General features: G+C 42.0%; 1 protein-coding gene across 4 annotated transcripts; it reads right to left on the bottom strand.

The window, feature by feature from the left end:
• Positions 1–623: 623 nt before the first annotated feature.
• SFT2D2 (SFT2 domain containing 2) lies at positions 624–11,555 on the bottom strand. 4 transcript variants are annotated; one of them, XR_011325120.1, is made up of 9 exons: positions 11,148–11,507; positions 10,467–10,553; positions 10,058–10,143; positions 8,865–8,946; positions 6,827–6,862; positions 6,655–6,713; positions 5,885–5,914; positions 5,134–5,236; positions 624–2,934 (listed from the first exon to the last, which is right to left on the bottom strand). XR_011325120.1 is itself a non-coding variant. In XM_069785734.1 (8 exons), exons 1-8 carry the CDS (start codon positions 11,208–11,210, stop codon positions 5,197–5,199), a joined length of 483 nt encoding a protein of 160 aa, XP_069641835.1. In that variant the 5' UTR covers positions 11,211–11,502; the 3' UTR covers positions 624–5,196. The 4 variants fall into 4 exon arrangements, 3 of the variants coding, with proteins under 3 accessions (XP_069641835.1, XP_069641836.1, XP_069641837.1); XM_069785734.1 differs by having other exon boundaries at positions 624–5,236; positions 11,148–11,502; XM_069785735.1 differs by lacking the exon at positions 6,827–6,862 and having other exon boundaries at positions 624–5,236; positions 11,148–11,522.
• Positions 11,556–11,974: the final 419 nt, after the last annotated feature.

The raw sequence follows: 11,974 nt of genomic DNA, 5'->3' as shown, positions 1-11,974 counted from the left end.
TACACTGTCAAGGAATATTAAAACCACAGCAAGTATTTGGATGCATATTAGGCACAAACTTAAACAGACATGCTTTCTGAAAGTTTAAAAAAAAAATTAAAATCATTGCCTCTAACTCTACTTTTAACACACATTCATAAATCATTGACGTTTTACTTCCAGTGTATACCAGTATTCAGATTGTATTTATTCCACAAAGAAGAGCCAGAGGCATATTGCTTCATAACTAGCCTTTGCTGACAGAATAGCATCAGGAATTATTTGCTCTGTAGCATGGACTAAGCCAATAGTTTGTTGGCACATCTAGGTTGACTCTTGAGGTAAATAAGTAACAATAAAAATATCATCTCCACCTTAACATATCTAGTTGTGCCAACTGTGCATGTAGCTGTGCCAATAAGAATTTGGTTGAGCTAGTTATAAGTTGGGTGAAGCAGCTGCACAGCAGTGCTGACACACAAACTCCCCTCAGCAGTACATGTTATGTACACAGCAAAGGAAGTGAGGACAAGACAATCACTTTGTTTTTAAAAAACAAACAAAAAAGAAACCAACCCACAGCAATTCCAACATCTTCTGGAGAATCAGCATCATTAAAAACTCCATATTAACCATAAGAGCAATTCATTTAATGCAATGACAACTTTATTGAAAGAAAAAGCCCAGCACGTGTAAGTAAAGATTTCACTTCATTACAGAGAAAGTTTTTAGGAAAAAAGATGTTTATCAAAGTGGAAATCAAACAGTGTAAATACACAGAAAAACCACAACAGCAAACAATCAGTAACAGTATAAAACATGGTGGAGAATTTCTGAGAGTTTGGGTTTTATTTTACAAAACAATTCCACAGCTGTTAAAAAAAATTTAGTGTTGTCACATTACAGTGAGGCACGTGGTTTTAAGAAAATTTCTGTGCTTTCTGTCCTACATGGGCAGTATTTGCTATGGTTGTAAACATCAGTATTTAAGACAAACATATTTAAATATCATCCTCCTCCTCAGTTTTGAGAGTCTACAAAAGCAACAGTGATCTTTCATTAACATGATTAATCAAAACTAAGCAAGAACCATTCTCAGAAACTCAGAGGCTCTTTCAATCTCTTAGCACACAGCAGAAGGGGATGAGTTTCAAGTGCCCACACTGCTCCACAAGGCAGTTCCCAGAACACAAGCTTCAGACTGCACATAGGCAACAGTGCCATGAGCCTCCAAATGTGTTGGAGGCCAGCTGCAATCTACCCACAAGTCATGATCGATTCAAGCCTGTCATCCTGCATCTAGCTGGAAGCCATCCCATAGCAGAGTCTCCACCCTCCCCCAAACTTCCACAGTAATATTCACACAAAAAGCCTCTTCCTTTTTTTAAAACATGACTTCTTAAAAGAATTTCAACTTGATGCAGAAATTTTTTCCTTGGTTTTTGTAATAGCTCATGAACAATTTTATTACTGTAAATACTAAACAAGATTAAATTGTTCACATCATCACTGTAGAACTGTCTCAGATAGTACCAGTATTCACAATGGACTTCATCACATAGAGTAAAACTTTGAAGTAACGAAAAAATCCCACATTTTAACGTATGAAATCTCAGTACTTTGGGAACAGATGACTACCACCCTCCCTGTTTCCCTTTCTACAGTAACTGTAAAGTCAGCTGATCCCAGATATACACATTTCATGCTAGAACTGCATGCTAAGGCTGCTTGGTTAAGGTTATGTTAGCTGTTCTGCAAAAAGTAAAAAAAAGTGGATAGGCAAGTTGACAGTGAGGCTGGGCAAAAAGCACTTTATGGTAGAACACCAAATCCTACCAAGATGAGAATCCAACATCATACAAGTTTCTTAAGGAAAGTCAGCCTTGAGTTAAATGCCATAGACAACTAAGCAAGGACTTTGGGAAGGAAGGAGCTTTGAGTTTTAACTCAAACATCTCTGTTTGCAGTAGAGTGCATAGAACAAACATTCCTGCCTTGAAGGACATTAAGATACAAAGCTAGAGAGGGCTTCAGAAATGCCCACCATGCTTCCTGCCAAGCAGATAAGTTTTGATATCGTCAGCTTTGGTTAAGAGAAAGTAGTTTTAATGACAAAAAAATGGTATAATGGTATAATCCAATTCAGATTGAGGCTGGTGAAGAGGGAACGTTCATATACTAGTTTACTCCCTGATTATGTAAAATCATATAAAATAAAGTATTTTAACAAAGTGGAAAAATCTTTTGCTGCTAAACTTGGCAATAGCCTGAACACAACTACTTATAAGCGAGTAAGAATCTGAAGAGTTTTGTTCTGGTAGAGAAGAGTTATTTTAAATCAAAACTGCTTATAGATGACATGACAAACCCTGAGTATGTTTCACATATTGGCAAGAATACGATGAGTCTCTCCCACTGTCTGACCTTCACAGGAACAGAATACAACACCAAAGGGCAACATAAACCCTAATGGCACTCTGGTGATCCTTATGTCTTTGCCATCTCCACTCGGGTTCCCTTCCTTTAAGGGCACAATTACTTAGCCTCATGTGCTATGCAGTTAAATGAAGATTTGTTCTCTCTTACTGAATAAAAGGCTGTGGATTTGGAAGTACAGCTTTAAAAAGGAAGAGGGGGGGAATGCATTAAGTTTACGCCATATCTATTAGTAGTTTCCTCAATTTCCTACTTCTAAGTAAGTGGCTGTGCTCACAACAGTCAGCTAAAAAGGTTCCAGTTAGCTAGTATGCAAGTTGAAAAACTAATATTCAACATACCCAATTCTAGTGTTCTTCTAGACAAACTGCTGGAGAGTCAGGGTACCAAAATCCTGCACAAGCTTGTCAAGGAATAAGCAAAAGCCTTTTACTCCTAATCTGAAGTATTCAAAAAAAGAACCCCAGAAGTCAAATTCCATTGTGTCGACTGATGATGATCCAAGTTAACATAACTTTCCTGGAGAGGGAAAGGAGAAATAATGCATGCTATACTTGTAGCATTTTCCAGGAACATCCAGAGATGTTAAAACTAAAGAAATACTGGAATGTAAAAGGCATTAGGGTTGCATTTAAACTGCCCTTATACAAATGAATTCTGTAAACATTATCAAAGTCCTAATAAAAGACTAACACAGGTCCTTTGACAGATGTAAATTCGGGTTTGAACCTACTCCCTGATAAAAAAGACACACATCAGTTTAAGATACTTGTCTTAGATCAGTCAGGGAAAAGAAGTATCAGTATTCTTTAATTCCCAGTCTCTCTTGGGCATTTAACTAATTCCTCCTTTCAAGAAAAGCAATAGTCAACCCAGTTATTTCAACACTAACTTCCAAATCCGGGGGCGGGGGAAGGGAAGCAGCACTGGGATGTAACACTTGAACATCATCCTGTATAATTGCTTCATCCCAGTATCAGTGCCATGTTTTCAAGGTGGCATCTTCCATTCAAATGCTTTGCAACAGTAACTCTAGCCAGCTGGAATCCACACAAAGCCTGTTGAAGTTTCCTTTTCATACCATCCTCAGAAGGGAATATTTCTTCTTTTTAGAGGATCCTAACAGCAGGATGGTACTGTGCTTTATGAATTATCAGAAGGACACTTAAGTTTAAGATTTTCTATTAACTCAGTTTCTAGTAACTTTCTGGAATCCATACAATTATTGGCTTCACTGTAGGCTTACACTTTATTGCCAAGTAGATCTAGGTTTTTCCTACATTAAAATCTTTGTGTTACATGTCAAGGATACACTTGCCATGCAAGCACAACGCTGTTAAATGACTAAATTCCTAGTAGATGGAGGAAGAGAGGCTTCAGCTCATACTAAAGTCCACTGGATAATCATCTTCATAGACACTGACTCCAGCAAGACAGTTTGGTAAGCAGAAAGGTGAAAGCAGTTAAACAGTATCTCACACAGCAGAAGCGGGAATCTGTGCGCAGATATTAAACAACTGACCACTGCAATGGTTTGGGAGTAAATGATTATACATAGCTCAGAAGATAAAGAGAATGTAGAGTGCCCTTGGAATTTGGATACCGACTGTTCAGCTTTTGTTTGGAGCTGGCAGCTAGATTGTTACACGCTTTCTTTGCGAAGACAGGCAATAGAAAATTGTACTTTCTCCTCAAAGCAGTAGTTCACTAGTGTATACAAGAGCTTTAGGAGAAATGAAACTGATCCCACTTAAAAAAAATAGGAATGTTGGAGTTAACTTATTTACAAGTTCAGAAGAAAATGTCTTCTCCCCAGCCCAGACTGCTTAAACAATAGCCCACTTCCACCTTATCAACAGAGTTTGTCCTTTGAGACAGGACATACATAAATTCTCCCTTTGCTTACCTATCATGCCCTCAGCTTCGCACTGCTCCTATGCTACAGCTGGGGAAGAAAAGAAGCACCTTGCTCCATGTGGAAAATTTCAGTTTCTTACCTTGTATATGTTACCATTAGCTGTAGGCAAGGCAAAGAACTCACGCTCCTGGCAGCTGAAAAAATTCTATCAACCTTATTTTGTAAGTGCTTTTCCTACGGGAACAAGTTTTTACAGATGAAAATGTCCCTTTCCTGTATTTTAAGGAAACACCATCAGTCTAAACTGAAAATTAAGTACTTTGTTAAAGATGCAAACATTTCTTACTTACTTGAAAACAGTCTTTTCATTTAGAATTAAATTTTTTAGAAGTCTCATAAACCTAACATTTTGCAAGGAAGGCAGGAAAAGAAAGAATACCAATATTCCATTATCCAAGGCAAATAGTGCAAAGATTAAGTGACTACATGCTATTTAAAAAAACCCAAGTTGTCAGTAAGAAATCAGTTGCCAACTGATTTCTTTTTCTTGAAAAAGAAATCCTCTAGACTGGCATAGTCCCATCAGAGTCAAGGTCTCCATTTTACAGACTTCACGTATTACTTTGTTACTTTTGCAAAACCACACAAATACATGATTTTACATAAGAATTATTATAACAAATTCTGGACCTTTGCCCAGTTCTTCTGCCAGACCGAACTTCATTTGATCACAAGCACCCTGTCCTACAGACACCATTGCTTACAAAACCAGGCAATTGCATACACTGGATTTAACACAAGGAGCTTCTAACAACAAGCTGAAAGGCACATGTTTAAGACAGAAGTAGAAAAATACATACACAGTGATCTTAACATAGTTCTACTATACTTCCTAGAACTTTGTGAAGCATCCAGTATTCCTGTTAGGACAGACAGACCGAAAAACATTTCTTCACAGCATCCCTACAAGCAGGATAAAGAAAAACAAACAAACAAACAAAAAATCAGTTATGCTGCTTGATGAGTCTCATTCCATGCTGCTATTGCACTGACACTGAGGACTTTAAAGATCAACTGACCATGTATTAATTGCGTTTACATAATTAGCATGACTACATGAATGCATTAGAGACAAGCGGGTCTGCTCACTGTCCACCTGCCCAACTGCAATGGAAATGACACCTGTAAGCTCGTATGGAGGTGGTGCGCTGAAGAAGGGTGGGGCTGATGGAGCAGGATAGAGAACTGTGTGCTCAAACACAGAATAGTGCTCATGGGGGACAACAGGAAAAAAAGGTACACAGAAGATGACACTTGTCTAGTAGCATTTTGGACCAACATTTAGGCATTCCAAAGGCAAGCCTTAAGTTTAGCATGTGGTCAGCACACTTACATATTTTTATAGGAAGCCCTCTCATTTTGTTACATTTGTGTTCTCCTGCTAGAGAAGATGCTTAGTTTTGTTTTCAGGTTTAACTACCTGTATTTCCTCCCCCTAAAACGCCATCATGGAAAAACTTCTAAAGCCATACATTACAATGCTTCTATAAACTAATCTTCTGTATCATTAAACCTCAAGATGACAAAAAGTAAGGGAGTAGGGAAGCTTACCTTGCAAATGGTATGAAGGAAATGCTGTACCTAAGAAGAAAGATTTTTAAGGTTACTCTTTATGTCAGATTTTATTAGAGTCACAATCAAGAAGAACAACCCCTCTGATGCTCTGAACAAGTTAACTGCAAGACGCGTAACTAAATGAAGCTTTGAGTTTGTGAGCAACAGGAATGAGCATCCTTGCAGCCAGGTTGTGAAATCCTATGGCAAAATCACAGGGCATATTGTAGAAGCATTTTAAACACAGTTCTCCTGCACCCAATATTCTTCACACTCCAATGCCTATAGGCAGGTAAGATCAGTCTTGAGGGCTGGCTAGATTTCATATCAGTTTCTGTACAACTTCTGTGACGTTACACAGAGCATACGTTAACTTAAAGAACAGTGACACTTAATTTGATTGGCATATCTGGGTCTTTTAACAAGACAAATTCAGGACAGTGTAGAATAGGAATACCAGACAGCAAGCAACAAATTGATTTCAAAGGGAAAGAAAAAAAGCAGTTTTACTTCAAGCTCACAGAAGTTAAACACTTCCCCCAGCAATGGAGCCCTGAGCTCCATCTCCAAAGCCTCTGAAGTTGTGTGAGAGGCCAAGAAGCAGGAGCAAGTCAGCTCCTCACTGATGCACTGTCTTGCTTCTAGGGGAATGGTGAGATAAAAATTCTGCTTCCCTCTGACTCATGCAAGGTCAAAATCCACTCACAATTCAGCTACTGATGTTAGGTACAATAGAAAATGGAGTGTGTGTGAAAGTAATCACTTACCATGCCAATGCAAAAAACTGAAAGATGCAGAAAAGGAGTGCAAGTCCTTCCTTACGCCACTGAAGGAGAGAAGGGGGAAGGGGGGGAAGACACACAGCAGAGACAACAGTGTAAGAATCTTAGTTTTAAAATATACTCCAGTTATATATACATATAGGACTCAAGTACTCACCCAGAAAGCAGAACACAGTGTTAGTATGAGACACAACTAGAAGAAAACAAACAATTTCTATTAAAGATAGAAACAACTCCAGCTTTTAATAGATGTTGTAAGACTGTAATGGGTTCCTTCACAGAGACAGAAACAGATTACATCATTTCATAGTTTTATCCAATCCTGCATAAGAGTTCCCCGTATTTAAAATGCTCTCGCTATTACATTTCTGAAGTGAGTTAAAGCAATGAGGAAATATCAGCCTGATATCTCCAGAAAATAATTTTATGGCTGCAAAGGAACAAGAGGAAGAGGTCCCTACTTCATCTCACACACTTCTTGGTGTCATAGGTATACATCACACTTCATCATTTTGTGTAAGTAAGACTTTTCAGTTAAAACTCCAGTCTTTCTCTGCTTCTGTACATGCCACATTTCCCGTTGATTCCCAAGGTTACCATGGGGTTGAAGTTATGTCATTACTTAATTCTTACCAATTAAAACTACAACACACTTTTAAGAACTTTCAGCTATTCCTTAGTAGCTCTCCTGTTTAGTATAAAGTCCAGCACAGCCATTCAAACTGGCACTTTTTCTTTTTTCAACACAGTTAAAATCTTGAGGGGTAGTAGGCCATTTTGAATTATTTTCTGTTTTAACTCTCAGTTTTAAGAAGAGCCTCCTTTTAGTTCAAGTTTTCATTTTCAATTTAAGACACGACAACTCATTTAGCTATGACAGATGCTGATACTTGATCTTCCTCCATCAACATCTAACAGCCTTTTGATACACAGGTACCATTGTGCTAGTAGAGATTATAACGTGTGTTTTTGTGCTTGACTTAAAAAAAAAATGTAGTACTGCATATTCAAGACAGTAACACATGCATTGCCGAAGAAGTCATACGCTTCCCCTCAACCATGATTATTGACATTAAATGTAGTTTTTCCATTAGTTTTAAGGTGATGATTTATATATTGATCTAAATTCTACATCATACATCTAACAACTGGCTTTATTCCAGTGAACAACATTCCAGGCATTCTCCTGACTCCAGGGATCCTAAACGCATACAAAACACACCACATAGTAGGCTTCTTGCCTGCTGCTGATCCGTGAGCATACACAGTCAATTTCTCAAGCTCTATCAGTTGCCTGCAGCCTCTCTGGATGTTTAAAAATAGGAAGCACTGATGCCGAGCAAATGCTCTGAAGACATTCATACTCAAAATAGGAGGACAGTTTCATGAAAGTTAAACCACCTTCCAGATTTTAGGCTCTCAAAGAGAAAATGGAAAAGTTGAAGAGACAAAAAGCACACGCACTTCAAACAATTGAGAGCCTGAAACTTAACAGCAATTTTTACCTTCCCCTCCCTGCCCCAGTAGAAGGTTGGCCAGAACTCCCATCTTCTGAAGATAATTCCAAGGGCTGACTTCGGTTGAATGTTGAATTTGAAAATTCATTGTGTCATACAAGTTTCAAAACCTGAAGCTATCAGCCAACTGGGTTGATTTCTGTATTTTTAATACAAGATGGGCACAGAGATTCCCCAGTTGCTTTGTCAGGAAATGACGATTTTATCAAGGTAGAAATACCTACACAGCTCTTTAAAGCAAATCAGGTAGAATCTAAAAAGACAAAATTATGCAAAATAGAATGTCAAACAACTTCTATAATACAACTTTTTAAAAACTAGCTTCCCATCTTCCATGCAACATGAAAATTTAATGTTGTGACCTCAAGCACCCTAAAAAAGCGTGTGCACGGTTCACACACGCCAGCCGCGGGCCCTTAATGCTCGTTTAGCCTAACAACCTGGCTTCAGCTCAGTCTTTCATTATGGGAAGATGGTTTTCTGGTGCTACATGTACTTTTCCACTATAGCAGATGTACAGGATGTTTGATGTTTTAAGAAAAAAAATAAAAAACCCAAACCAAAAAGCCACCTACAAACACATCTTAAGACATAATTAGATCAATGATACAAAAGGACTTCACAATGGAAATTGTTTACAAGTTAGCATGAGTTAAAACTGGTTCCTTCGATACTTACTAGCATAACAATAGTAGCAATCAAACGTGTAGGCTCAAACATCCTTTTCAATTGTTTCATTGGTCCCATAAGAAAAAGAGTGCTGTGAAAAAAAACCCCAAGATGAACACAGAGGTAGAAAAGCAAAAGTGAAACTAGGCAAGATTCCTTACGAAGGGGGGTTATTTTGTTAAATCGTCTCCTGTCATATGGGACATCAGTACACTATGTTGTTGTAGTAATCAGTGCTGAATAACAAAAGAAACAGCATACACAATGAGACAAAATCCATTCCTGCTTTTCTTTGTGCAAGGTATTTATTCTATAATTTTATTTACATTTGTTCAGTTACAATTAACATAAGCAGAGCAGAACTATCAAGCTAGAAGCATAGGTCAAGGTCAGCTTCAATTAGATCATTCCTGACAGATGCTTTTTTAACCTGCTTTTCAAAAACACCAGCCACGGAGGCTCTGCGTGGATTACTAGGTAATCCAGCCCAAATCCTCTACATAAAGGGCTGTTTTCAGGCCTGGATCCATTCTCTGACCCCTTACCAGATCTGCAGCCCTCATTTAGGGCCCTGGTGATTGATACTGCATGAATTACACAAGGTGAAAGTTTTATCTAAGGTGGTATTTCTGCCTCATATACTATATTATTCCACCTCATTACTATATTATTTCCCATACCATTCCTTGTGCTTTCTAACATCTTGTTAAGTTTCCTCCATCAGAGAAGGTTGTGTCTGTCACAAAGTCAGTGGGGCTGTGCTTCAGGAACATCAATGGCCAGGAAGGCTTATCAAACAGGCCTGCCCTGACAGACAGACTGCCCCAAATACATTCACCAAAGCACACAGAACATTACCAAATGCAAAATGGCAAAGAATTATTTTTATCTTGAGGGGGAAAAACCCCCAAAAAATCAAAAAGCCTCAGTGCTCAAAGTATCAGTCTGATTCTTCTTTACTGAAGAGTAACTTTTCCCTTGAATGCATTGCTAATAACAATAAACAGAATAAAAACTTATTTCACCATTTCAGGGCACTACGGGGGAAATGTTGTTCTTTAAAATTCAGCAACAAGAGAATGATCTACATAAGCAAATCTTTTCACACAAATGCAACAGTTTCTACCACTTACGCACCTTCACCTATCGTTCTGCTTTAGTTTCTCATCTTTATTAGGGGACTAGTATATAAAGATTGTTACCTCCCAATAGATGCAATATTCCCCAGTGTATAAAACACCGCAAAGAGGATCAGCCCTTTCTTTGGTACCCATAGCAGACAACTACCCTAAGAAGAAACATTTAGAGAGAGAAAGGGGAAAAAAATTAATATAATTTTTAAATTGCAAAAGAAATATATCCAAGAAATGTCACAACACAAGCCTTAGGAAAACTTAAACCCAAACTGCAGAATCACACACACAGAAGTAAATTACATTTATTGGCACTCTCGTTAAGAGCTAGTGCATTGCATCTAACTGGAACCGAGTCAGCTACCTTCCTAGAGGTTAAAAAAAAAAAAAAAATAAAAAAATCAAGCAACAGCATGCAGCAAGGCTGTAATGATTGGGGCTCCTGAAACTCAAGTGAGATCTAGCAAAAAGTCCTTACCAAGAGCGAGCACAGGCATCCTATTGCAAAACAAGCAACGAAGCCTTTCACTCTGGTGCCCCAACCTAACGAAGTCGCATCAATAACCTAGAAACGAGGAGAAAAACAACGGGTGCAAGTTATTATTTACTTGGCACTTGCCCTCTAAGCTGCTAAATGGCGTCCTGGCGCAAACGGACCCCCAGTGCCCACGCACCCTCTCCCGCGGGACGCGCGGGCGCTGCTGAGGGACAGCCAGCCCCCCCCGGGGACCCAGCGGTCTGCCCCTGCCCGGCCGGCCCAGGTCTACTCCGGAGACCGAGTCATCCCCTCTCACAAAACGCGGAAGCCAGGGCTCCCTCCCCACAGGCGGCGGCTGCTCGCGGGGTAAAACGCGGGGGATTTTAAGCGCGAGTGAAAACGTCCGGAGAGCGGCTCCAGGGCGAACCGCCGTCCCCGGCAGCCCCCGGCCGGCTCCGCCCCGGGGAACCGGAGGCCCAACGATGGGCTGAGGCGGCGCAGGCCGGTCCCGCCGACGGAGGGACCGCGGCGCGCTGAGGGGCGGCCCGGACCCCCCCCCCCCCCCCCGCCGACTGCGCTCCCGCCTACCGCCGCTCGGCAACCGCCGCCCCGGCTCCGGCACGCAGCCCCCCCGCCCCGGCTCCGGCAGGGAGGCAGGTGCGGGGGGGAGCGGAGCGTTACCTCAGCCAGGCCGCTTGGCTCCTCCGCATCGCGGCCGCTCAGCACCCGCTTGAGCTTGTCCATGCCGCCCTCCTCGGCCCGCGCCCCAACGGCTCTGCCTCACGCACGGCCGGACTGCCCTTCCCCTCCTCAGGGACTACCAGCTCCGGCGTGCACCGCGCCGCCGGCGGCTACCTGCGCTCGGCAGGTAGATGAAGGCCGGCGGCGACGGCGCGGGGGCTGCCGGGGGATGTAGTCCACCGGGCGGGGGAGGCGGGACGGCACCCGGCGGCGAGAGGGGAGAGACAGAGCGGCCGCCTCCCGGACTTGAGGAGCGGCGAAGCGGCGGTGAGCTCCCCCCCGGGGCAGCCGGGCTCGGCGGCGGGGGGGGGGCCGGAGGCGCCCCGAGCAGCCGTGCGGCGGCGAGCCCTGCGCTCGGAGCCACAGCCCGCCACAGTCTCCTGAGGCGGTGCCCCGCCGCCACGGGGGTCGGGTGAGGGACGCCGAGGGGAGAAAGGTCCTGGAAATGGCGTAGCTGGGCCTCTGCTCCCCGACGGACGCGCCAGCCGCCCGGTGAGAGCTCTCGTGGAGGGCGCACGAACTCCAGCACTGCAAACCCTCCGAATCAGTGAGACTGAGACAGACCAGCCTAGCGCCGATTCCCAGGTTCGTGGGGCAGAGAGACCATCTTCACCCACATCTGTCGTTCCCTTCCTTCTCATTCCTTCCCCATATCCCTCTACCGCTGCAGTGGACTTAAATAATCCTCTGTTACCAAATGAATTTTGATGACTTCCGTGCTGCATTCATTTGCAGCCCCTTCATCCTGACGCTAAAATCTCTAGGAA

The sequence above is a fragment of the Haliaeetus albicilla genome, chromosome 6 (genome assembly GCF_947461875.1).
Source record: "Haliaeetus albicilla chromosome 6, bHalAlb1.1, whole genome shotgun sequence".
Classification (NCBI taxonomy): domain Eukaryota; kingdom Metazoa; phylum Chordata; class Aves; order Accipitriformes; family Accipitridae; genus Haliaeetus; species Haliaeetus albicilla.
This window is presented reverse-complemented; position numbering and strand designations above follow the sequence as displayed.

Coding starts and splice junctions, on each gene's coding strand:
- SFT2D2 (XM_069785734.1), bottom strand. CDS start 11,210: ATGGACAAGCTCAAGCGGGTGCTGAGCGGCCGCGATGCGGAGGAGCCA. Junction 6,863..8,864: donor TTGCTACTATTGTTATGCTA/GTAAGTATCGAA, acceptor GTTTTCTTCTAG/TTGTGTCTCATACTAACACT. Junction 5,237..5,884: donor TCCTTCATACCATTTGCAAG/GTAAGCTTCCCT, acceptor TCCTGCTTGTAG/GGATGCTGTGAAGAAATGTT.